The sequence below is a fragment of the Periplaneta americana genome, chromosome 7, assembly GCF_040183065.1.
Source record: "Periplaneta americana isolate PAMFEO1 chromosome 7, P.americana_PAMFEO1_priV1, whole genome shotgun sequence".
Taxonomy (NCBI): domain Eukaryota; kingdom Metazoa; phylum Arthropoda; class Insecta; order Blattodea; family Blattidae; genus Periplaneta; species Periplaneta americana.
The window spans coordinates 32,897,481-32,925,097 of record NC_091123.1 but is presented as its reverse complement, the minus strand read 5'-3'; the positions used below and the strand labels follow the sequence as shown (position 1 = coordinate 32,925,097).

General features: G+C 34.1%; 1 protein-coding gene across 1 annotated transcript; it reads right to left on the bottom strand.

Moving 5' to 3' along the window:
- LOC138703040 (uncharacterized) lies at nucleotides 1-27,617 on the bottom strand. The gene is made up of 12 exons (XM_069830572.1): nucleotides 27,470-27,617; nucleotides 20,556-20,797; nucleotides 17,833-17,989; nucleotides 15,854-16,071; nucleotides 10,486-10,651; nucleotides 9,303-9,406; nucleotides 7,976-8,202; nucleotides 6,775-7,025; nucleotides 4,992-5,123; nucleotides 3,053-3,460; nucleotides 2,776-2,967; nucleotides 1-299 (listed from the first exon to the last, which is right to left on the bottom strand). The coding sequence occupies exons 1-12, from the start codon at nucleotides 27,483-27,485 to the stop codon at nucleotides 85-87; spliced, it is 2,328 nt and encodes a 775-aa protein (XP_069686673.1). The 5' UTR covers nucleotides 27,486-27,617; the 3' UTR covers nucleotides 1-84.

The window sequence follows — 27,617 nt, the reverse complement described above, 5'->3', positions numbered from 1 at the left end:
TGGTGATTAATTAATAATTTAATATTTATTTACGCAATTTACAAAGTCAATTGTAGCCTGTAAGACAGATAGTTCACTGCCTTGTTAGTAATTGAAATGCAGTAAGTTGGATGCTGTCGGATCCATGACTCCATACAGCTGGAAAGTGCTCACAGCTGTGGAGGCAGTCTTCGTGATGTCAGGTGCTGTTTCTGCGCAGGATGTTAGAGACTCTGCTGGCTGCTGCTCGTGGGATGGAATAGCAGAGGTCAAACTATCTGCACCTTCTGTAGCAGGGCTGTAGCTTATCACAGAAGTACCTGAATTTGTAAACATCTCATAATTTCATAATTCTTATTACCACATACAACACATAAATTAGTAGATGGTCAGACATGAAACTCGCAGATAAATATTATATACAGTATGGTATGGATTAGGAGGAGGTCCATGTGCAATTAGGTCACTGATGTTTAATGAGGTCTGTAGAATTTCAGCATCTTATTTCACCAGTCCTTGCCTATTATTCAACAGTTTGAAGAAATCCACAACCTACCTTTCAACAAAATACTGCGTTTTCAGTTCAAAGTATGTCATGGCTCGTTGTATGCCATCATGTGGCTAGTCGATAAACCTAGAGAATTCACTGCAGAGGCATATTACCAATGTGCCAGAGAAGTTGCCTAGCAAGTACAGCATTCATTCTGAAGAGTACTTACCAATACGTACGATAACGCCTGTAGTGGCAGGAATGTGAACTGTTTGGAAACACGTACTGAGGTGAGTTTTTTCCTTACTGTCGAGATATGGGGAGAGGGTTAAGACGATTACTTACGTATTTGTTGACATTAAATTCGACGGTCAACATGGACACGGAGCATTTGATTTGTATTGTGGAATTTTGCCGTACGCAACCAATGATAACAAATACCCTGCGTACGACTTGCCCGCGCAAAACACAGTTCGAAAGAGGTTATGGTAGCACACAGACTTTACAGACCACCATCTGTTGCTACAATGTTCAAGTTATACCATACACGTTCTCAAGTTCAGATTGAACACCTTGATTAATAGGCAACTTCTCTGACATAAAAGCTGAAACTCACCTCAAATCGCTGACTCACAACAGTGACGTCATGACACACTTTGAAATGAACACCCAGTATAATGTCTTCATATTCAACCAATTACTTGGGCTGAAAACAATATAAAACTTTCTTTAAAAAAAAAAAAAAAAAGTAATATACCTTAATGACAGACTGTGCCATTTCGACACTGGTGTAGCATACTGTCATCATCAATCTCTCTTCAACTACTGCAATTCCAGCTCATCTTGATTTCCGGCAATTGCTGTTGTCAGTGGTGGGGGTGTGCTGTTCTTATGGTAGTGGGGGGTTATTTGTATGTTGTGGATACGTTATTGTGTGCTTGTATATTTCGTATTGTTCTAATATGTTCGTTCAATTGTGGATTTTTTAGTGTCGTGTGTAGTAAGCTATCTCCATATCTGTTTCTGTGTTATTGTAGTTGTGATTGTTGTTAGTAATGTGTTCTGCGTAATTTTATGTGATGTTGTTGTTTAGTCAACTGTCCGAAGACAGGTCTGAACCTCACAAGTGATACCAACAAGGCACCACTTATGAGGCAACTAGGCCATGAGATAATGGGGTAGGGTGGCCAGTTCATTTCCTCTCCATTGCATACATTGCCGATTAGCTACAAATTACACTAATCAGACTTCAGGTATAGTTTAATTATTGCTTTAATGTGCTCACTGTGCCTTATTTGAAGTGATCTTTCAGTCTGTTCTACGTAGAAATCTGGACAGCTATTCCATTTTAATTTGTAAACCCCAGTTGAATTGTATTTGTTTGTTTGATGTGATTGTTTAGATATTTCTGTATTGTATTATTTGTTTTATATGTCATTTTATATTTCAGTTTTTTGAATGGAGATGCAATTTTGTGTGTGTTGGTAATACTTGTGATATGTTAATGTTATGTATTTATTCTCGTGTGTTGTTTGTGTTGGTTTGTTATGTTTTTGTTTTGCTCTTTTTATTAGCATGCCCATTACAGCTTAAGGACTTTACTAATAGATGGTAGTATATTATACACACTAGTTAAAGGGTGTAATTGATATCTTGTTATTTGAAGTGTTCTATCAGTGAGGAAGTGTGTTGTGTCAGTGAAGTCTATTGTGTAAGTGAAGTGTGTTGGTGTCAGTGAAGTGGCTGTGTAAAGTATTCGAACAGCGAAATGGTTAGATGTGTTAGTGAAATCAGGTAGAATCAGTGCAGTGAGTGAGTTGACAGTGAAATAAGTGTAGTGCCGAAAGGTACTTGTGCAGATATGAACCTGTCAGACTCGTGGGTCTTAGTTCGAGCTTAGGGTTAAGATGCAAATTAGATTTACTTTAAATGTTATTTTAAGTGACCATGCTTCATTTTAATTTAGGATGCTCCTTGTTATTATTATTATTTTATTATTATTATTATTATTATTATTATTATTATTATTATTAATTATTGTTTTTTATTAGTTGTGTTTATTATTAATTATCATTATTGAGTGTAATTAGTTACCACTGCCACCAGGTATATACCCATTTGCAGTGTGAATAAATACATACATACATACTTATAATAGGATTGTATCCTTTGTCTTGCGCTATATATTTTATTTTATTTAGTTCTTCGACACTTTTAAAGTTTTAATTTTTAAGAAAGTTTTATATTTTTTATGTAAGTGTTAAAGTGAATAGCAAAGACAAATGAAAACAATATAAAACACAAACCTTGTGCAGCTGAACTGGCTGCAATGGCTGAAGAATCAAGAGCAGTCTGCGGTAGAATCACTACATTGCTGAAAGTTTGGCCACGACCCTGCAGACTCACACTGATGTTTGCCAACTGCTCAAAATCTCCATTAGACGTCATGACAGAGATAGCAGACTGAGGATGAACGCTCTCTGCAATGCTTGTAATCACTAAAAGAGTGCAAATCTTATCAATTAGACTTAAGAAAGTAAACTTTCATGAACATAAATACTACAGTTTATTATAATTATTAACCTGAAGGTGGTGATGACGTAGGCAGTTCCAAAATATGAAGAACTTCCTGAGCTGTCGTCCTCGTCAACATGTCCGCACAAGGTTCATCGGCAGGGCCCAACACAGTCATTGTTTCAATACTCTTACTTTGCAGGGCAGATGGTGTAGTCAGCACTGGGATAGCAGCCCCTTTCTCTGGGTTTACTCGCACTTTGCTTGACTTCAATTTTGCTTGCCGCAGTTGTGCTTGCTGCAATGAAAGCTGTTTCTGAACCTCAAGCAATTTCTGTCTTTGCATCTCCAAATGATTTGAAGCTTCTTGAGGGCAGAGGGAATTAAGTTCTTCTTTGCTTGGGATGTGAATACTGGTAACATCTGGCAATGCAGCAGGGTCATCTTCATCACTGTTGTCGGTTTTACTTGATTTTTCTGTTTAAGGTAAGATATATTTCAGTTATATTTAAAAAAAAAGTTAGTTATACAGTAAAATGTAATTATAATGAACGCCAGTATGACGGAAAATTCAGTATTACGAAATTATTTTCTGTCTCTGGTTTGTTTTTCCGCCACATGTAATTAGATGTTAAGATATTTCAATTTAATGAATTTCCTTTTTACAAAAAACAGTATAACGAAATAAAAATCTCTCTTCCTTGTGAAAAAAATCTAACATTTTAACAAAAAAATATTTCAGATATAAGGTAAATTCGTTAATAAGGACATATTTCATATTATAATAATACTGCAATTACATAATAGTCACGTGGTCATTATTATCATTGTATCTCCAAAGGAGGGTAGCCCTATTTTACGTATGTATGCTAGGGCTATAGTTTTACACACAAAAAAAATAAGTATAAAGACAAATGGAAAAGAAAAAATAAATTAGCTTACACAATGTAAACAAAACATAAACAATCCGTAATTTAGACATTGTGATTGCAAAGCAAACATCAGGCACCAATTTGACACATACAAAAATCAGTTACAACATACATACATAACACTTGTCTTCTTAAAAGCCATTCTCTATAACACAAGTATGCAGCTTTCCGTACCATACATCATAAATTAATACACAATAGTCACACAAACACAATCAAACTATAATTAAGACATTGCGACGATATCAAGCATCCCATAATTAAGACTCACATACATAACAAATCAAGCATCTGCTACAAGACATACACTTCAACATAATAACTACACTTTTAAAAGTTACAAATTTGGCTCCAAGAAGAATAAATAGGACACTGTTACTAAATACTGTTATTTTCTACAAGATCTTAAACACATCTGTAATAAATTTGAGAAATTCCTTTAAGCAACATTGCTTCAGAAGAACTTTTGTTACTGGTGGTGAGAAAGTTGTATCGCACATGCTAAGATGGGTTTCTAGCCGGTATCACTTGCGTTCTTGTAGCGGGCACTCAAATAACAGGTGGTCGACTGTTTGTGGTCTTTAAATACCTAGCTAATGTAGTATGTCTACTACAAAGGAGATGTTTCTGAATTTTGTGTTAGATTTTTCATGCAGCTGTTCCCAAACAACATGGCACCTCTTATCCCACAACGTCCTTCAAACAGCTTGAATTTTGTACTCTTACTATGCCTTTCTTTAAACTGAAAAATTTTAGAGAAATGTATAGTAAAAGTACACCTTTTTATATTTTTAAGTGTACTTTCCAGACCTACATGCAAAATATGCGCAATTTACAGGTAAATGAACAAACAAGCTTTTTTTTTTTTTATAAAAATAACATATTTCGATAGAACAAAATTTCACTATAACGAAATAATTTCAGAGAGCCCTAGGATCTCGTTATACTGGTATTTTATTGTATACAATTAATGAGATATGAAAGAAATGAATGGAACGAATACGTCATATCACACTGGAAGTTCAAAAAAAAATATATATATATATATTTCGAGTAACACATTAACTTTTACTCACGATTGTTTTTCTTCTGTTTTTCCTTTGGATGGTCTCGCCACCACTTCTTTAGGCCATGTTCAGGAGGCTCTCGCTCTCCTTGCGTCTTCCTCATCTGGTCATTGACCAAACAAATAGTGGCATAGGAGCACCCTGCATTAGTAAGCATCATATAACCATACTAACAGGCGTGCACACAAGATAGAATGCAAGTTACGTAATTCCTTTCAATATTCTACACAATTATGACCCGGTTTCTTCAACCTTTGTTAAATTATAACACTGTGTTATTCCATTTTAACTGTAAACTTAACAGTTGAAGCATTTCTTCAACTACTGTTAGTAGTAACAGGCTGTTAAAACCTATGTTAATTTAACTGCTCAATTTCATGCAGTTAAATCATTTAACTCTCTGTTAGCGTAGAAGTATCCAATATGGCTGGTGCATTAGATGCTGAACTTATACATCTGGATTATTTAGAAAATGATATCCATGAATACATAAACAGAGGGGATGATTTCTGTGATTTGACAGACCAGAAGTTCATACAGAGGTAAAAGCTATTTTCTGCCAAGCCTCACTTTTCGCTTTCAACTTAGATCCGTTTGTTTGTTTATTCTCATTAATTGGTTCATACTGCGAAATTATTTCCAGCAGAAGACTTCTCTAGAACGAAGAGAAATTGGTCCCATGATTTCTATTTGTTCCAGTGTTTTCCATTTCATAACAGCAATACCAATACGGCACTCCATGCTATTGTGATACAGACGAGGAAAGAAGCAGAAATCAAACCTGAGAGAAAAGAAAGACTTCTATTCTCTCTGAATCAAACAACGGAAACAAGCGAGAATCGCAATTGTCAGAGTTCAGAAAACAGAAGTGAGCCTATAGTTGGTTATAGGTTATGGTTAAACTCTAGAATCTCTGGTCCTAACAGAGAGTTAACAAACAGAATGTTAAAATGTGAAATGTAAAGTTGAAGAAACGCAATATTTTTAACAGCAATTCATACTTTTAACTTACAGTTAATTAACGCTATGTTAGGTGCATTTTAACAAAGGTTGAAGAAACCGGGGCTATATTAGTTTTTAATGCAAGTCTGCTGAGAAAGCACATGAATGAGAGAATGAGTGGCACAAGGAGCATGGGAAAAGAAAAGAAAAATAATGATGGGGAAAAAAAAACTAATCCATGAGTCCAGATGTAGAAATGGGAGAGTAATAAGGGGCACATGAAAGAAATAACTTAAAAGACTCTAATGCAGTGTCTGTTGGGGATTTTAGAAGCATAATGGCAAAAAAAATTCGTGAAATTCTTGCAGTGTGGCTTGCTGCTCTGTTCCATTGAAACAATGAGTTTTCATTCACTGGAAAATGGACGAATTGTGGTGTAAAAAAGTTCTGTATCATTTTAACATATCACACTGAATTGAAAGTCACTACATTTCCGGCCTCATTCTCAAAAAAGAATGGACCGATTATTCCAGTTTATGAAACCATGCACCATACCATTACCTTTTGGGCACGGAGAGGTTTCTCATGAAGTGAAATCAATTAATTACAGTTTGCAGTAATGATGAGCACCATTTAACAAAACATGGTAGAGACAAACAACTTGGTTACTAAGGAACACGGAGATAGTGACGTCACCGCCTAAGGAGTCATAAACTGTAACGTAAGTAGGTAGAAAAGAGACGGTTATATTCATTCTCACCCTCTCCATATGAACAGTACACTCCCATCAAATTTTTCCGTTTGACTGTCCCATCTTGTACAAATTTCTGCAAACATTCATTACGCTTACCTGTCACCATGGAAATGAATTTGTAGCAATTTGCTTTGGTGCCACCAGAAGGAGTCAACATCTCAGCCAAGACTCGCCTGGCTTCACGCTGGCCCAACTTTGCTGTGACTCGCCAGGATTCCAACAACTTTGAGTGTGTGTGAACCATCATCACGCATTTGTCATTACAGCAAGATTCATTCACCAACTCCGGGATTGGCTTCAACAAACCCCTGACATTCTTGCCATTTACTCTTTCAACACGGCAGCCTCTACTCAGACAAACAGAAGTCAACTATAATTTAATAAAACAGCAAATATAACAATTGCAGAATATATTCTAAATTTTATTACGCTATTTATAAAATGACAATTCTAGACAATTTGCGAGATTTCCCTTGTATTCCACTTCATTTAGTATTAAAGTCTAAATAGTAGATTTGTATTGCTTTTAATTTGATATTTTAGTGACAAAATACCAGCGTTCACAAGTATGATTTTAACCACAGTTAATGATAAAATGAATTGATATGAAAGAGTGAGAAGTGATCAGCACTCTAATGGTTAGGAACACATTTTATTTACTATTTAACAGCAAATATTATATAATTTCATAATATGCATTCGAAAACTAAAGAAACTCTCTTTCTTGATGAAAATGCAAGTAAAATGCTGTGGAATTAAAAAAACCTGCATATTTGAATTACAGTGGACATCGTGTAATCAGCTTATAGTTGGTCACACATAGTATAAAAAAATGACGCAACTAGAAAACAGTGCCATTAATGTGATGACATAACATAATACAACACCTAGTGCCAAGTCAGATGTGGTGAATCAATCCTGAACTTAATTTTTTTTATTTCAATTGTCACTAGCTGCTTGTTCGAAATAACGTTGAACAATTTATTTACTACAGCAACTATTCTTGTTTAAAACGTGCTTCCAAACAAATCTTGTGATTAGGACACATTCTGCACTTCATGGTTTACTTGAACGTAACTAATATAATTTCTATAACTTTCACTGTAACACTCATATAGTGGGAAATAGATATTTAAATAAAGCTTATGAAATAATATGAATCAAAATTAATGTTTTATTAGGAGTTAATTTCCGAGTTGCTTACAGTGCAGTATTGAAGCTTCGACATATAAATGTAAGAAAGTTTCAATCTAAGAATTAATTTGATTAATACTCTAAATAAAAGTATGTTTCCTACCTATTAGGAGAAGTTTTCAATTTCTTATGCAAGAAATTATTTGAATATGTGAGAATTCTTTGAGCAGCTCTTTCACACAAATGCAGTTCCTCTCTCAGATACCTCCGGTTCTTGAGGACAAAATCTTCAAATCCTTTACTTCTACGTTTCTGCAGACCTCGAGGTATTTGTGGCTTCTGTTTACTGTCCTTTTCAGTACCTAATTTGACTTCTTGGCCTGCAGTAACCTACACACAAAACAAAAATTTATTTAGCATAAGTTGTTATTAGCAAATAATAAGCCAGCAGTAAATTTATTCAATTTGCTGTCATATTAATAGACAATAATTTTAAGTATCCACCTCGATGCAATCTCTGTTCAATATAAGACAATATGAAATAAAATTAACACCAAAAGCGAAGTATTTCTCCATGTAAGGCATGATTAAACAGAAATTTAATGTGATCTCTTTTAAAATGGTAATTATATGTATAAGGAAAATATTTTATATAAGAAAGAGATCTTTCGTATTTCTTAGACATCATCGGGGTTGTGCAATTACCATAAAAACATTAGAAGAAAACAAAGTTTTTGCAATGGTTATTGTTATTTATTATGTATGGCATAAGAGGCTTTAAAAATCTTCTTCTTCTTCCTCTTCTTCTTCCTCCTCCTCCTCTTCCTCTTATTCTTCCTCCTCCTCTTCTTCTTCTTCCTCCTCTTCCTCTTATTCTTCCTCTTCCTCCTCCTCTTCTTCTTCTTCTTCCTCCTCCTCTTCCTCTTATTCTTGTTCTTCCTCCTCCTCCTCTTCTTCCTCTTCCTCTTATTCTTCTTCTTCCTCCTCTCCTTCCTCCTCTTATTCTTCTTCTTATTCATATTCTTCTTCTTCTTCTTGAGGATAAGTCCATTTGTTGTCTCACAGTTCAATTCAGTGCAGTTCTTTTCTTTTCCTACAGTTACACACACATATGAAGATACACTCACGGAATTCAAAGCGGTTACTAAAATTTTGAAATTAAATCCAAATAAATTGTCATTGTACTAGTACAAGAAATAAATATCACAAGTTTTCTCAATTAAAAAAAAAGTGAAAAAAAAAAAAAAACAGATTTTTAGTTACAGCCACAACTTCACACACATAAGATATATAATAATAAAAAAAATAATATTGGAAATGGAATAGATACACGATACCTCCAGTGAAATACCCAAACCAAAAATGATACATTTCATATAACTAAAACATACTTTTAAACAGTAATAAGAAAAAAGGAAATATAAGAAGTATCTAGAAGTTTGAAATGTGCATTTATTACAAAACATGATAAGGTGAAGAATAAATATTACCTCATTTGTTTGAAGAATATTCTTCTGTTTTATTAACTGCTTTGCTTCCTTCATTAGTGACAGTAAGTGCAATGCTCGTCCTTCAGAACCTTCACCATCTTTACCTAAAATTAAAATCAGTGTTGCTACAGTCATAACAATGGCATATTTTTGTGTAATAATTATATTTTACTCATAATGTATATTCCTATTTCAATATTTCAAAGATCCAAAACTAATTCCTGATCTACCTCGAAAATCTGCCGTGGCCATATTTAGATTGATTACTGGTCATGATTGCCTCAGCAAACACCTCCATTGTATTGGAGTACTGAATTCTCCTAAATGCTTATTGTGCACCAGAGAAGAGGACATGGAGATGGAGCACCTGGCTAATTGTAAAACTCTTAGGACATTTGTGGACCTTCCATCAAAATATTGGGAAGCAAGAAGAATGATGACTTCATTGTTAAATCCAGAGCACGCACACACACGCGCACGCGCACGCACACACACACATATTCCTATTTCATGTTTGCAACTTTTACATCATAATTATTATTAATGAGTGCAAATACTGATCATATAAAGTTCATATTTTCAATCTAAATTTATTACTGTATTTTCTCGAATACCCTGAACACTTTCCAACAATGTGACCTCCGTGAGCTCCAGATTTCAATCCGGCCGACTTTTGGTTATGGAGTTACCTTAAAGAATGAGTTTTTCTGACACAGCCAACAATCCTACTGCAACTGAAAGATGCCATCTCGCAAGAAATTGCCAATATTCCAAGACATTATCTGCAAAATGCTGTGCATGGTGTCGCAGACAGAATGCTGTATGTTGAACAAGAGAACGGCAAACATCTTCCCAATGTTTTGTAAACCCCGTTGTTTGCTCAACACTGTGATGTTTTTGTTTTTTTCCTATCTTAAATATTATGTTTGAACTGACTTTTGAATTACCCTATATATAACTAAACAAGAATACAAACAGTTTGGGTAAATGTCAATTTTTACTCTCTCATTAGTCGAAGTATGAAGATAAAGAAAAACAATCAATCAGAGACTTTCCTCATAAGGAAAGAGTGGTTTTGGTTACTCCATCTGTCTGCCTGTCTGTGTGCAGTAATTTCTCTTAAAGACTGTAGAAACACAAATTGAATGTTTGCCATAAACATGACAGACACTAACATAATTACCTTCTCCAGAGATATACTTCTGTAGACATCGGCAAGCAGTTGTTTTAAATACTGATGGACAATAAAGACGACGGGCATCAGGTTCCTGAAGAGATGCAGCCAATGATGCTGCGAACTCAGCAGCCTTCTTCAGATAGTCGTCCTTTGCTTCTTGTGTGGGAGGTTCCTGAGCATAATTTTTAAGTATTTCTTGTGGTAAATATATGACAATTTATAGTAGAGCTATGCTTATATTAATAGTACATTATGCAACGAGCCTATAATGGTAGTAATTAAGACGCGAGTATGTTTATGAAACGAGCTTCTCGTTTCATAATTTCCATACGAGCGTCTTAATTACCATTATTGGCAAGTTTCATACGACTTTTTATGCTCGACCATATTTTTAACTTGAAATTATTCATAAGTATTCATGTTTTTCTTATCTGACTGGGGAGCGGAACTGACCTTGTGCAATATCTCGTAAATTGTGAGATGTGCGCAGACGCGAAAGTATTGATTTCTTCCGAGAAACAAATATCATTGACCTTGATATAATCTGGAGAGTAAAATAAACATTAATCTTGATATAACCTTGAAATTGATTTAAGACATTGAAAAACGAGATGACAAATTGAATTTATTTGAATATTATTTACAATTAACGCTAATTATTATAGTAACAGAACATAACCTTCTGCGACAGTATTGGATTTCCAGCCTCTGTGAAGTTTCGCTAATTGTCTTTCGATTGCATATCCGAGAATAATCGATACTTGCGCTTTCATATTGCTACAATGATGTTTTCTGATTGGTGGAACACCTGAACTTTAATGAATAGGTGTACTTTAAAGGGCTGCTACCAGGTGTATAATTACTACATTTCGGCATGGTCGAGCATAAAATTACTTAGGCAACATTTTAAAATGGTAATGAGCACTACATTAACTTTTAATTGTGTGAATTCAACATAGATGTTACTACTATCAATCATAATTGTTACCATAAAAAATTCCACACTTCAATCAATAAAAAAGACTATTGTTGGAACTACTATATTAGTTTAAACACGATATAAATTATGCTGATTTGTTTCTGCCTGTTATATAGTGGGAAATTCTTGACAGAAAATGCCTGCACTAGTAGTTTGTTGACATCTTGTTTTGGATCCAACTGTACAGATTTTCCACCATGTTGATTCTAGATATCTTTTGTGAATTAAGTTTAAGTTTCTGAGTGTTTATTTCATTCATTTGTTTACTGGCATGTTCAAACCCATTTTGTAATTCCAAGTATGACAGTTCAATGGCAGTTGTGTAGAGGTCTTATTTGGGTTTGTGGGCCTACTAGTTTGCATCAATGGAATTCGTTTAAAAACATTAATTATATTTTATCACATTATTATAAGTATTTGAGTTACTTCTCATTGAATAATAGTGCGTTTTATGGAGTTATGGGAAGAAGTATAAAGAAATGGTGCCAAAAATTATAAAAATAAGAACATTTCGCGTTATTGCACAATGAATGCGAATTTCATGGCTCTCTAATAATAACAAATTCAACATTCACAAGAATAATCTAATGGACGAACCAAACCATATACATGAGCAGACAATTGGGCATGCAATAACAATAATAATAATAATAATAATAATAATAATAATAATAATAATAATAGAGCGTGACATTGAAGATGTTAATGAGATTTATTTAATCTTTAAGTATTTATAAAAGTTTCCTTTATTTCTACAGTGAAAGTGTAGTGTTTTGGGCATCATTTAAACTATATAAATTAGAAATGTAAACGGAGTTTAACCGCTAAAGTAATAAGTTAGCAATAATAATAATAATCAATCTTCTTAACCCATTTATGCCCAGATTATTATTTTTTTTTAATTTTTGTTTCACATATCATATTAAGTGAGTCAGAGGGACGTTGTAAGCATGAGGAACTATGAAAATACTGATTTTGTTACTTCGGTAAAAATTTATGGGATGGGTCGATAACGACCCACTAGGCACTTCCTCGAGAATTTGTTCATTATAATGCTTTGATGATTTCTTGTTTTATTTATTCTTTTTCGTAGTATGCAACTTGTTAAATTTAAAAGTAATGTATACACAAATCATTACATATTAAAAACGCATACTATTTTTTTTTAATATTTATTGAATAATAATTATAATTTCCCTGAGAGCTACATTCACATTCACATGTATTTTACATTCACAAATCTGAAAGGAAACCTTGTACTTGAAGAAATAAATAATTTGAAACACACAATAAATTATGGTACATGACATAAGGTCCACACCTGTGGAGTAACGGGTGGCGCGTCTGGCAGCGAAACCAGGTTTCCCGGGTTCGAATCCCGGTCGAGGCAAGTTACCTGGTTGAGGTTTTTTTCCGGGTTTTTCCCTCAACCCAATATGAGCAAATGCTTTGTAACTATCGGTGCTGGACCCCAGACAATTTTCACCAGTATTATCACCTTCATCTCATTGAGACACTAAATAACATGAGATGTTGGTACAGCGTCGTAAAATAACCTACTAAAAATACATGACATAAGTCCTTAGTTCTACTCATGATATGGTGCACCTCTGACATGCTTTTATATTGCCACAAATCTTGTATCGCTGTCTTTGTTGTTGGGCTATAGTGCCCACAGTGATCCTTTCTTCGGTGTTCTTTGATGGTATCGAAGGAACAAACTCTTCTTCCACTCTTTGGAGAAGTGTCATATTTTAGGCTTGTGTTATTTCGTGGCCGAAGGCGAGCGCATCCAAAGACTTTCCATATGATCGACTGACTGAGAAACCAACCATTGTTCATGCACACATCTAATAACCATGAAAGTAATGGTAAGTGCCATTTTTTTCACGTATATCAGAAATATGTACTCCACTCATATTGCAATTATATTTAAGGAAAACATAAGGCAGACAAACTTTGATTTCCTCTTCTTGTAAAGGGGCTACTTCATGTTCGTTAGACGTGATGCTCATCTTTATTTCTTTCTCGCTTTATTCTACGTGTCGGTGGTGGGGAATTCTCAATTTCATTGCTGATAAGGTCTGAATCGTTTCTAATATCGGTGCCTCTTTCCTCATTATAAGGCTGAACAATGTCTAGTAACTCTGTCACTAACTATGCTGTGGCTTGTAGTTGAGCTCGGTCAGAGTCCTTGCAATCTTCATCTCCAGAATTTACATCTGTTATCCTCAGGAAGACCAATGAATGTATCTGCCCCATATTTTGGGATTTCGGAAGAATAAGATCTCTCCAACTATCCTAGAATTTAGATTACTGTCAGATCAGTGAGTCTGAAAAGAGGGAATAATTATGATTATGGAAACTGTAATGAAGGATCTCAGTTTTCAAATGGGGCCAGTAGGGGACTCTCATGAAGAGAATAAAAAGACAAAACGGGGTCATTCTGATTGTTATTCACACTCAGCTCTCACTCTCATAGGTGCCGCTAGTGCCGAGACTTATGAACTACTTAGTTCGTCAAAGACTATCCAGAGTGCCTCAGAAGCAGTGAGATATATTACACAAATAAAGCAATGTTGTAAACGAAAGCGGTAATAAGCCTGAGATATTCTGAGAAGTGCTATCAGAATTATCATTCCCAAAAGCACTCCTAATCCTTACACAAACTTCTATTGAGGTAGTTGTTCGTAAAACATCGCTCAAAGGAAAATAATAAGAAAACAAAATGATTTCATAATGAAAAGCTATGTGAAAGGTAATTCTCGAATAAGTTCTTAATGGGTCGTTATCGACCCACACTAAATTCTAAGCCCTACTGTACAGCAAATAGCGTAAATATTGACAAAAACATACAAGATACATATTCTCCTGAATCTTCTTGGCAGGAAACACTGATTGTTAATAAAATTCACGGATTGAATAGAGTTTTTACTCACTTTTTCTTCTCCAAGGCAGACAGTAGTTGCGTCATATTTATTCAGCAAGTTCCCGCGCAATAATGACGTGGTCTGTTGGTTTCCCGCATGTTCCACAAGTGCATTGTACCTTTGTGCATCTAAGAAAAGTAGATACGTAGTGTTACCTAGATTAATTCGCGTGGAAAATAATTTTAATCAATGGGTCGAAAACGACCCACATGGGCATAAATGGGTTAATGAATCCTGCTGTTTGCTGACAATATAAAGTCTGCTATAGTCCACTGTAGTCTATTCAGTTTTTGTTTTTCACTAGAAATGAGGGGTATTTTGATCAGTGTTCATTATAGATCCTGTTGCTAGTAGTCAGAGTTGGGGTGTAGTCAATATATACTGCAGGGCTGTGTCTTTTGCAACTGGTACTGATGATTTTAATTTACTTCTTTTGTGGTTTATGGATGGACAGCATAGAAGAATGTGTTCCAGATCTTCATCATGATTTTTACACCACAGACAAGTAGGATTATCAGAAATGTGAAATTGGTGTAGGTACAATTGTGTGACAATGTGACCTGTTCTGGCTCTTGTTAAAAATTTTTGAACATGTCTGGGCAAGTTTTTGTACATTTCCAGGTCATTTGGTTTCTTTTGTACAGATTGTAAAATTTTTTCTTTGTCAGAAGAGAGCCAATTGTTGATCCATAGGTTTATAAAATGCGACTTTACTGAAGCAAAAGCACTGGGTAGAGATATCACTTGAAGAGGTCTTGGTTGCAAATATGCTGTTGCATGTTTTGCAATATTATCGACTTTCTCGTTTCCAGATATACCACAATGACTACGTATCCATAGAAATGTTATTTCCTTTTGGAGTTTTTTTTAGTTTACTTAGTTGTTTCTAAATTGGAATAATTCTATGTGCGTATAGGTTTGGTACATATTTAATTATATTAAATATAATCTCCTTGGAGTCTGTAAGTATGCAAATAACTTTTTTCAGAAATCTGAGTAACATACTGAAGAGCAGCATCAATTGCTAGCAATTCAGTGTCAAGACTGGAGGAGGATGAACATGGTCTGAAATAACTTTCTTGATATTTTGGAATATAATCCCTGCTCCTGATGTTCCATTATTAGGATTTAGAGATCCATCTGTATAAATTTGAAGGTGATCCTTATATGTGCTGCAGATTAGTTCCATGGTATCTAACTTAAGAATGTATGAAGGATCATTTTTGGAATGATTTCCTGAAATTTGTATGCTATGTTAATAATAACAATAATAATAATAATAATAATAATAATAATAATAATAATAATAAAGATAAAGATAATAATACCAAAACATATCAAGAACGAACAAAATGCGTAATTTTACTAAATCTTAAACATACTTCTCTATAATATCACAATACCTTCTCTGCACTTTCCATTTAAGTTTTGTAACAGTTCATATTAATATCACAATGTCACAAACCTTTTCACGTTTCTCCTTCCTTGATCGCACCATAGAAAGCCCACAAGCATTGCAAAGAAGAAGAACTTTCTTTGTTACAGGATCTGTTATTCTCCGTGGCCTGTATTTTCTTCTGGAGTGCAACCTGTGACTGCGTGTTGGATTGATAACGAATGGTGAATGGCACTTCTCACAAGAAAATGGCTTTTCATGGGTTTCTGCATCAGGAGAATTTGCAACTGCAATGACATAAATATTGCCATTAGATATGACTTTCTGCGACTTCATAATCAAATTATGTTATTTTCTAATGCTTTCAGATACCATCAACTAAGATCTCTGCTAGCAAGGCAAAGTTCAAATCAATTTATAGATTAGAAGCACCTGTAGGATTGAATTTATTTCCCTCCATTATACATTCATTACAGAGTTTAATTTTGACATAGACAGAACATGGCCTTCAAATTTTGTCTGCAGGTCTCTCATTCAGAGATCTTTTTATATGTTATAGATTTAGGACTATTAGCTACACTTTCCTTCCAAAGAAAGATATACTGAAGATCTTCACTGTACCTAAAAATCTTATCCAAAACTGGATTTTAACCAAAGAAGCTCGGATCTAATGGGGAACATGTAATAATTAGACCATTACATCACATGGCCTAATAATAATAATAATAATAATAATAATAATAATAATAATAATAATAATAATAATACTTTATTGCCAGTATAAAGATACACATTGATTTTTTTCATATAAGAACTCTCTAAAACCCTCAGAAAGAGAATAAAAAAACTTTTCTAACATTGAGCTACCATTCCAAGAAAAGGTTTTTCTCTGATGGTAATGTAGGCCTACAAATCCAAGAAAAAGGCTTTCTCTCAGTATTAAGCAGGGGTGTACTGACAATAATTTAATACGTTGCAAAAAAAAAAAAAGAATGGGGTGGCCAGAGGAGAGATACGGACCAGAGGAAAGAGGAAACAATGGTTACTTTACAATAATAATAATAATACAATAGTTTTTTTAATTGGCTATTTAATGACGCTGTATCAACTACTCGGTTATTTAGCGTCAATGATATTGGTAATAGCGAGATGATATTTGGCGAGATGAGGATGAGGATTCGCCATATAGCCTATTTCCTGACATGTTAGGGAAAACTTCAGACAAAAATCCAACCAGGTAATTGGCCCAAGTGGGAATCGAACCAGCGCCTGAGCATAACTCAGGATCGGCAAGCAAGCACCTTAGCTGACTGAGCTACGTGGGTGGCTAATATAGTAGTAGCAGTAGTGGTGGTAGTGGTAGCAGTAGCAGTAAAAATAATAGTAATCAGTTTTTACTCTTAAAATATATTACAAACTGCCATTGTGTTTATAAGAAAAATAGGCTAATCATGAAAAATACTGTATTTACTTAACTGAACATTTACAAATATTAGACCAGCAACTGAAATTATGAAGAGCTGATGCTGATGTTAATGGTGAAGAATAAGTTATGAAAAAAAAAAAAAGAAAGATACAAATCATGTATTGGAAACTGATATTACTATGTGTTAATTTTTGGCTTATTTAATAAGCTGTTGTCTCTGGTTGAAATATTGCTACTTGAATAAAATTATTGTATTTACCAGTCAATTTCACTTCTTTTGAAATTTCAGTTCAAGCTCTCTCTGTAACATCTCTCTTAGCATAATCCGGTATCAAATGATTATAAAGGCAGTGTTATCTTTCCCAAAAAGCGAAGATTCCGCCATTTTCTCTTTTTTGATTACTCCAGACAAACAAATAAAACACACATACCGACATGGCCTATGGAAATAAAACCCAGTTGGCCCTGTATAAGCAAGCTTCAAGCAAATGCTGTCAGGTCTAAGACAAATTTATGAAGTGACACCTCTTGAATGAATGGCTTAACTTTCAAAGCAGTCCAACTGAATGCCCAGCAGCCTAGTTATGGTACATGTAACAGTAAACAGGATCTAAAAACATACCTTCTCCTAGTTGGGATAGTCTATTCGATTTCTTTATTCCTCTCCTTTTCTTGTTTAATCGTTTGTTTCCAATGTGAATTTCTGGAGAATAGGGTCTTCTGAGTTTTCTCTTTCGAGGGAAGGAGATTGAGTTCTCATTTTTGGCAGGACTCTCATTCTGAAATACAAAATAATTTATAAAATTTAGAAATATTTTTAATTCTAGGTATGCATCATCATCATTGCTGTCATCGCCAGATAAGATCTATGATGGTCATAGCAGCTATAAGGATCATTTATAATGATGATTTGTATATAGGCCTACTGTAAATTGAATGGTAGTCTGTATAGCTCAATTGATGAATTGTATATGCTGTAAATTGTATAGTAGTCTATATAGCTCAACTGATGAATTGTTTATGATTATAAATTGAATTAATCTACTTGATATTAATTGCACAAATTTGTATAGCTTAATGAAAGTATGCTTGTAAATTAAATTAATCTGCTTACTTTGTACTGTATATATTTGTATAGTTTTGGCCGATGAATTGTATATGCTTTAAACTGAATAGTAATCTGTATAGCTCTATTGATAAATTGTTTTGTGTTTGTAATTTGAAGTAGTTTGCATGATATGTATTATCAATTTCTGTATATCACAACTGGTTGAATTGTTTATGTCTTAAATTTAATTAACTTACTTGTTTTGTATTATATGTATAGCTCAACTGATGAATGATCGTTTGCGTTTGTAAATTTAATAATCTGATTGGCTATGTATTGTATACTTTTAGTAGAGCCATCGATGTAGCTCAGTCGGCAGACTCGCTGGGCTGCTGATCCGGAGCTGCGTTCGGGCTTGGGTTGGATCCCCCTTTGGTCTTTGGTTTTTTCCGAGGTTTTCCACAGCTGTGGGACTGAAGCCAGATGGTCTATGGCGAGTCCTCGGCATCAACCCCTTTGATTTGATTACCTGGTTGGGATTTTCCGAGGTTTTCCCCAACCAAAAGGCAAATGCCAGGTAATATTTTGGCGAATCCTCGGACCTCACCTCATCTCACTACATCTCGCCAAAATATTGTAAAAAATTGTACAAAATTGTAAAAATTGTAGAAAATTACTAAATTGTAAAACTGTAAAAATTTGTAAAAATTGTAATTGTAATATTGTAAAATTTTGACTTGTTCCACATCTTAAAGCTTCATTGCTCATGAAAGATCTATGGGAATAAAATAAATGAATGAATGAATGAATGAATGAATGAATGAATGAATGAATGAATGAATGAATGAATGAATGAATGAATGCATATTCTACTAGTACACTACTTTCATTCAGTCATGGCAACATTAAAGCCAAATCAGCAATCAACACAAATAATAACTGGTGTCTAAAGTTAGAAAGGTCATTAAATTAAGAATTATAAGCATTAAGAAACAAGAAATGTGCATCCCTCAACATAAAAGATATTATTACAACTTCAAAACCAAAAAAATGACAAACACTTTACAAGAGTGCAAACATTTTTAACTTCTAGAAATGAGATATTGTTTACAATGTTGGAAAACTATGTAATATCATAAAAGTAGTGAACCCCTTGTCATTTTAGACACGAACCGCCACTGTTTAACAATAATGGCATGAAATTTAAGCGGATATTAAAAAGGACATTTGGTTAAGTACGCCATCCCTAGTTTCTCCTACTGGTTAAAATATCTATGAAAAAGAAATGATTCCTTGCAACAAAGATTGTTGTGAAGACCAATGGACATAAAGAAACGATTCTGAAAATGTCTTTCAAATCACGTAAGAAAAAGAGATAACTATATATTTTTCAGGGGCGTATTTTGCGGGCTACCGGGGCTACCGGCGGTAGCCCAAGGAAATTACACAAGAAAAAGTTTATAATATAACATAATGTAATAATTTTGTATTATTAGTTTTACCATAGTAATTAAAATTAAAGTAATTGTTAGATATATTTTGTGTAATAATAGGGTCAGCGGTCGCCCAAACCCTTTAACCAGTATACGCCACTGATATTTTTGGGTATTTCTTTATAATTGCATTAACTTACCTACCATGTTAAGGTACAAAAGTATTTATGTAGATACTTGGTTTCCAGTTGAATCATATGTACAGTAAACAAGAGAAAAAGAGTGTTGACACCAATTTTGCACCGAAATAAGAGTGGAAAGTTGCGGGCAGGTGGATCTCTTCTTCAAGGTGGAATGGGTAGGCGGAAGGAAGGGGCAGCACATATACATTTCATTTCTGTGCATTCCTTACTGATCACAAAGAAAATGCAAGTTTTCGTAAGGTCGAATCAAAGACAAGTTAGGTACGTTAGTTCAGCCTTTTGGTATGCTTTACATATACTCACAATTGTCTAAAGATGTCTCTGGTAACTCAAACCCCTGTCTCCCATGTTATCCTGGTAGTGCCTTTGGGGAGAGCCCCTTCTATCCGCCTTTCTTTGGTAACGCTACTGTAAAGATTTACCGATTTTTGTTTTATACCAAACTATTGTCACTAACTAAACACCAACATTTCCTGGGCTTTTCTATAGTACGAGACACTGAAACTTCCAACTTGAATTTTTCCAAGTTCCCTCTGAAAATTAGACCATTTTCCCACTTTTTTTTCGTCGAAGAAATCTTCAGTGTCACGTGTCATAGAAAACGCATTTCTTGTTTGCATTTAGGCCTAGCCTATGCCTGATTTTATTTCGTATACCTTACCACAATTGGCACGGAATCCTGAAGAATAGTTGCGGTAGATGTGCTTGGTGGCCACACGTTAACACTAACAATTTCATAAACGGTAACATCTGTCAGTGCAGTGCTACCATCTGACTTCAATTTTGAATGCACATTCTCCGTTGCTGCCAGACTGAGATATGGAAGTGTTGCAGTAGGAGACTGTAACAAGTCTGTTGACCCAGGAGCACACTCTCCATGACTGGTTATCACAGAACAAGGTACTGAAAAAATAAAAGTTGTATTAATTGCAATATTATGACAACATTAAAATAAACAGTAATTTCCCAGAATGTGTCACTGCACATAGACCAGTTTTACAATAAACCTATACTTAAGTGTATGCAAGGTATACTAAAACCCTAAACTTACCTGTCACATATTCAGGTAGATAAGGTTAGTTTAGAGTTGTATACCGGTACACTAAGTTTAGGTTTAGTGTAAGGCTGGTCTATGTGCAGCGACACATTGTGGAAAATTACCAAATAAATATAGGAGGAATAAATCCATTTGATTATTTAACAATACCTGCCCAAAAATTATAAAATCATAATGCTTCATTTACATTTTTTGTGTCTTTGTCGGTCAAAGTTGTACTGCAACGATGTTGCAAATTGTTATAAAAAGGTACCAGTGGATCGTGGATGGTACACACAGTAACCTATAGATAATAATATTAAAATTTATGATTGCTCTTACAGTAAAATTTAGCGGCGAAGAATCGTATAGATAGGTCAAGGAAATACAGTACGTACTTAAGGTGCGTACACACTTAGCGAACGAACAACGAACGAATGATGAAGCAAAACTTCGTTGTTCGTTCGCTGTTTGAAGCGACGTACAAATCATCAGCAAATTGTCAGAAAACATTCACATTCGCTGATTATCCGCTATAAAGGCAGACGAAAATATAATTATAGCAAGTGCAGGCCTGTTTCATAAACACAGTAATAATATTAATTAATAGTATTGCAGTCATGAAAACAATTTTATTAACCGACTAAATTCTGTTTCATAAACGTTTTGCACGAGTCATAAAATACGTACAGTAGCCAGATGATTTGAGGTTAAGGCTGACAAACATAACCAAGTTGGTCTGCACTCTACAGCTATTTATATTATTCTCTCTGTTAACAGTTGTTGAATGAAATAAGTTTTGAAGTACTATCTTTAATAGCAACAACAGAGTAAATCGTAATATGTGTGAAGGTTTGGGAGACAATTTATTTCAGATAAGATTGTAAATCACTGCAACTCGAAGTTATTGTTTCTGTTATTTGATTCAGTTGATTTACGAGTAAAAGAAACAATATGATAAATCTAAAATATTGTGAACAGATATTTATCATTCCTAATTGTTCACGTCTCTGCTGTTGTAAAGTTTGCAATTCCAAAAACAGTGTATCAGTGACAGAAGCGTGTGTGTGCGCGCGCGTGTGTAAAACTTGGACCTCGTTATCTAAAGAAGTACCATATGAAAATGTTAAGCAGTGAAAACTTTTGATGACAATATTGTACCAGCCTTAAGGACAGTGTTAACGACAGGGTTAGTGGACCCTGCAAAGCGTCTTATGTAAGATATTTCAAGTTCCGTTATAATTCGGAAAACTGCACAAGTACTTATATAAAAATACTTAAAAATTATTGGTGCAAGCGTAAATAAATACACATAAAAATTACTCTTTTACCAAAAATAAATAAGTAATGCAATAACGACATAAGTACTTACGCGGTGAAGTCGTTCCTAGAAAATATAGTGTTTGAGTTTGAAGGTGTGGATGTTGTAGAAGATTAATGTTATGACGAAATTAATAAAAATACTGAAATTGTCTTAATGGGTTTTTATTGCTGATTATGTTGTAAGTAGTATTTTCAAGAAGTTACCTGACTATACAAAGTGCAAATACATATGTTCTAATTAGAGATTGTGATGTGGAATTGTGGATACGGTACCTATAAATCTCGTAAGTTAATTTTAGTTTATGCCCTCAATAGGGGTGGTTTAAAGTAGTCCACATATTTTGTAATAGATCTACTTGATATATGTCTGCAAACGATTTTGGCTCACCAAGATCTTCACAATGTTAATTAGTGAAGAGTATATAGATTCAGGTTTCACAAGTATACACTGAAAAAACATTTCAATAGGTACAGAAAATATTAATATTACTGTATTTTGTGATGTAGATGTCCCATAGGCATATATTTCTGAACAATTATTATAATTTAAAAAATGACGAGAAAGGAGGGAAAAACGTTAAGTTCAATCATTCAAATAACATAAAATAATGTAAAATATACAGTAATTACTTTCTAACAGTTCTATACTGTAATTGAATTTAATTTAGGTTTCATCCTTTCAAATTGTTCCTCTTTTACAATTAGATAAGATAGTTTTCAATTTCAGCCTGGTCCACCTACATTGGCGCCTATGACAGTTTGTAAGTATGGAGAGGGACTTTGTTAGTCATTTATTTTGTCTCTTATGCTTTTTAAAATGGGGAAAAGACGTGAAAATAACTTGAAGGAACAGAGTTTTTTGCGAAAAGTTCTCGAATTGAAAGGTCAACTATTTCATTATATTCGTAACTTTCTTGCATATGGTTGTAGGATATTCGTTGTCTAAAATTTCTTGGACGTCGGACAAACACTCCCTCTTCATCATTATTTGAGTCAGAATTATCCATTTCAAATGGTTTCATGGTTTTATCTTCAAAATCTAACCCTACATTGGCATTTACTTTTTACAAATTATTAAACTATTACTTAAAATACAGTCATGGAACTAACGTTAATATTATTAATAAATTTAATTATCTTTGCTGCTTTATGAAACACTTTAGTAATATTATTATTTATTTTAGTAATAATATGAGCGTTTACAGTAATAAATAATATTATTAAATATTACTTTTATGAAACAGAACAGTAATAATATTACTTAATGTTATTACTAGACATCGGATTTTTAGGCACTAAAAATTGCAGTTTTAGGCGCCTAAAATAAGCACAAAATTTGTAAAATTAGGCTCTATTTTAATGAAAATAGGCATTTTAGGCACATCAAGGTATCATACTTATTTCTTTCGCTGAAATTTTTAGTTATACACTAAAATACGCACAAAAAAGTATGTTTAAACATTAAAAAAGAATACTATATTATATTTATAAACAGAGCTGCACAAATTTAATATATTGAAACTAATGAAATAATGATTATTGATATCAAGATTACTCATGTTAAGTTATTGAAATTCAGTTCCATGCTCAGACTTTATTATAACTATCTGCACAGTACACCACCAGAATTTTTTCTAAATTCTCCACAGTTAACCTTTGCCTTTTGTCACTGAGAATCATTTTGAAAGCAGAAAAACTTCTTTCAACCGAAACTGATGTGAGAGGCGCAAATTTTAAATTAGGTACAATAGAAACATCAATACTTACTGGAACATTTACACTTTCCCCTGATATCACTCTTGATACTTTTTCCAACAATGAAAATCCTACATTCTTATTTAATACGTTGTCCCACTTATTTTTAACTTTTTTCCCAGTTTCGCCCAAAGCAGAATGTATGTTCACTTGAGCTTCCTTTACTATTGCTATTTGGCTACAAAGAGATTGTTTTTCACTTTCTAATTGTTCAATGCTTGCAGGTATGAAAGAAAAGTTTGATGTTATGTAGGCAATATCGTTTTTCACTCGTGAGTCATTCAGACAATCTTTCACTGCTTTCACACACGCTGCACTATCAGTTTCAGGTAATTTATCAATAACTGTGACCACTTCTTTAAAATACTTAGAATAATACACCACTGACTGAATCCAGGTTCCCCATCGTGTAACAACCGGCTGAGGTGGGAGTGGGATATCTGGAAAGTTCTCTCTGAATATTGAAATCCTGGATGGGGCTTTACAAAAACATTTTTTTGTATTAGAAATAAACGAATTGACAAGAGGAAATTCATTCCGGATTGTTTCAGAAACCCTGTGAAGGCCATGTGCTAGACAGGTTACATGCGTGAGGTTAGGATAAAATGTTTTAAGAAATGGAGCTGCAGCAACCATGTATGAGGCAGCATCAGTACAAAACAACAGAACTTTAGAATCGTCTATATTACCTGAGTATAAAGACTGTAGGCCTTTATTTACAAAATAAGCAATGGCTTGGCTATTCACTTTCGAAAGTTCCTTAACACATACGAGGTGTGGAATCGAAGGTCCATCAGGACTAAGTTTTCCTACTACCATATTTGCTATATACCTATTCATAGGATCTGAGGTTTCATCCACAGAGACCCATATGTAAGAATCACCTATATCCTCCCGAATGGAAGCTAAAGTTTCATTGTATATTCTGTCTAAGAAATTTTTTCTTAGGGTCGACTCAGATGGGATATTTTGTTTGCAGTATTTTTGTAAAAACTGTCTTAAAACCGGATTTTCAATTGCATTCCAGGGAATGTTAGCAGCAACAAACGCTCTGGTTAAATCAGCATAGAAATTGCTGCTGAGATTGGATGAAGTAGGCTGTGTTAGTAAAGTTCGTTGCAGTTGATTTTTCTGCTGAGCTTTAGCCTTATGAGCCGCTCCTTGCACATGCTGCTTTAGGTGGCACTTCTTTTCTTGCGAAATCTAAAAATGTAAAGTAAACTGAATTAAAATAAAATCCTAATTGTTGTATTGCCGTATTTCTATCACAAAGTTAGTGGGTTCGAACAATCAAAATTTTAATGACCTGCAAATACTTTAACTATCGGAATTTAAAAGGTTAAAATGTAGTGGTTTTAAAAAGAATTATACCTCAGGATAGCTCAGTCAATGTATAAATATTATAGGCCTACTCATTAAAATTAATAGAATTTATATATTTCAACTATTGTTACATACCTGTTTGCTACAAATCTTGCAGAATATTATTTTTCCATCATAAGTGAATTCTGAATATTCTGTTAGCCATTGCCGGATCAATGTAGATTTTGCACTTATATTTTTCGGCATTATCGCGTTAAACTTCACAGGAAAACGCCCTACCGCTCAAAACTTCTCAACACAAATAAGGTGAGGGAAAGAGCAACTGTTAACGAGCATTCAAATGAACCGTTGTTATTGAGATTCAATTGGACAAAAATACAAAGTTCCACTTATTGTTGCATTTCCTGGTAGTGTTAACACTAGGAGGGCCATTCTTTTAAATATTTTGTAACGGTTTACCCAACTAATTCGCAGTTTTACGACTTTTCATAAATATTTCAAAAACAGTCTTTCTCCAAAAATTGTGATTTTATGACACTCTGAAGGGCAGTACAGCTAATCGGTTTCAGACCGAAAACAGTCATTTTTATAGTATAGTATATCTCTGAATCGGTAGCAGCACATGTTGTGATTGTTGCCTGCTTCAAAACTAAGGTTGGTTCTTTGTCGGCATTTATGCCTCCAAACATGTTAAATTCGGTGAAATCTATTGCGAGTGTCGTGAGATTCAAAACATTTTGTTTCCTTTATCAATGGTTTCATGGCCGGTGTGAAGCAAACTTTCCACTTTTTAAATGCCTTAAATTTCGCAGTGAATGCATGTATAAATTATAAAAAGTAAGAGTAAAATGCGAAACTTTACAGTGAGTTAGGCATTTTTAGGCGAATATTAACAAATTAGGCTCTAATAACCGTTTTAGGGAATTTTAGGGCACTATAAAATTCTTTGAATACCTTTCAATTTCCATGAAACACAAATATTAATAATTATTTTTACTTTTCTCCTAAAGAAACAAAATAGGCATTTGCCCTAGAATCCGATGTCTGGTTATTACCTTTTTAGTAATGGTATTAAATTATTACTTTTATGAAATAGGCCCCAGGGGAAAGTTTCAGTACACGGATACCTCACTGACAATAATTATCTTAAAATATTAAAAAGAGATATTTGTCTGTGTTTGTCGTATGCGCATCATGCTTACGAAAAGACACTTTTCAATGCCAATAATTTATTTTGTGTGCACAAGGTTGGAACTTTGTTTTTCCTGGGCGTGAATTTGTCCAAAAGGAACGACATATGTTTATACGCGAACCAAAGTGACTCGTACACTTCATCACTCCCCATTCCAGAACTTTTTATGGAATTCTGTCTTTCACTCCAGAATGATGTCAGTAGGGATTCAATTTTCAATTTTCTTTTTGACTTCTGCTCCCCACAATAAACAAAAAACATATATCCACTGAAAATAAATAAACAAAAATAATTTTCAAATTTTGCACGTGTTTGACTCGCCTATCTTGCAGCTAAACATCTTTCCAATAGGTTCCCAAACATCATGTTTTCTTATTTTATTGTGGTAAGTAGGATACTTGGGATTCCATGAAGTTTCCTGCTCCCTATATGCATTAATAAGATTTATAACAGCGTCTTCCGTCCACTCCAGTTTCGACATCCTGTTAGTGAAATTGAACTAAGCGCTGCGTTCTGCTACGAACTACAAGCTAGTGGCAAATCCCGTCCACAACGAATACCAACTTCCTTTGATGTACCGACAAGCGACGGATCACTTCCGAAGGCAAACCAAACGATCGGTTTGCCTTTGCTGCGACGTACACATGTACCGATTTCAATCAACGAATGCAATCGTTTGTCGTTCGTTCGTTGTTCGTTCGCTAAGTGTGTACGCACCTTTAGAAGATTGCCGACTTAACCTACTGTTACAATGATTAATACCTACTTTTATTTAAAACTTTCGAACAGCTACTTGCAAAAAGGTGGTCATTTTTCCGAACATTTCAAATTCTTTGCAACTACCGATGAATTAAATCGTCTAAAAAGGAGAATTCAGAAAAACAATCACCATAACATTACTCCGTTTCCAAAAGTAGTATTAATTCCAAATGAGTAGGACACTTACATCCAATTTCTTCCATCACAAACTGTAATACATTTTCTTAAAGTTACACGTATGACACTAGTTTAATAAATATTACGAGAATTCCTCGAATACCATATCAACACAAAGTCACCATTAGAGCAGTTATTCATTTGTTATTCCAAAAAAA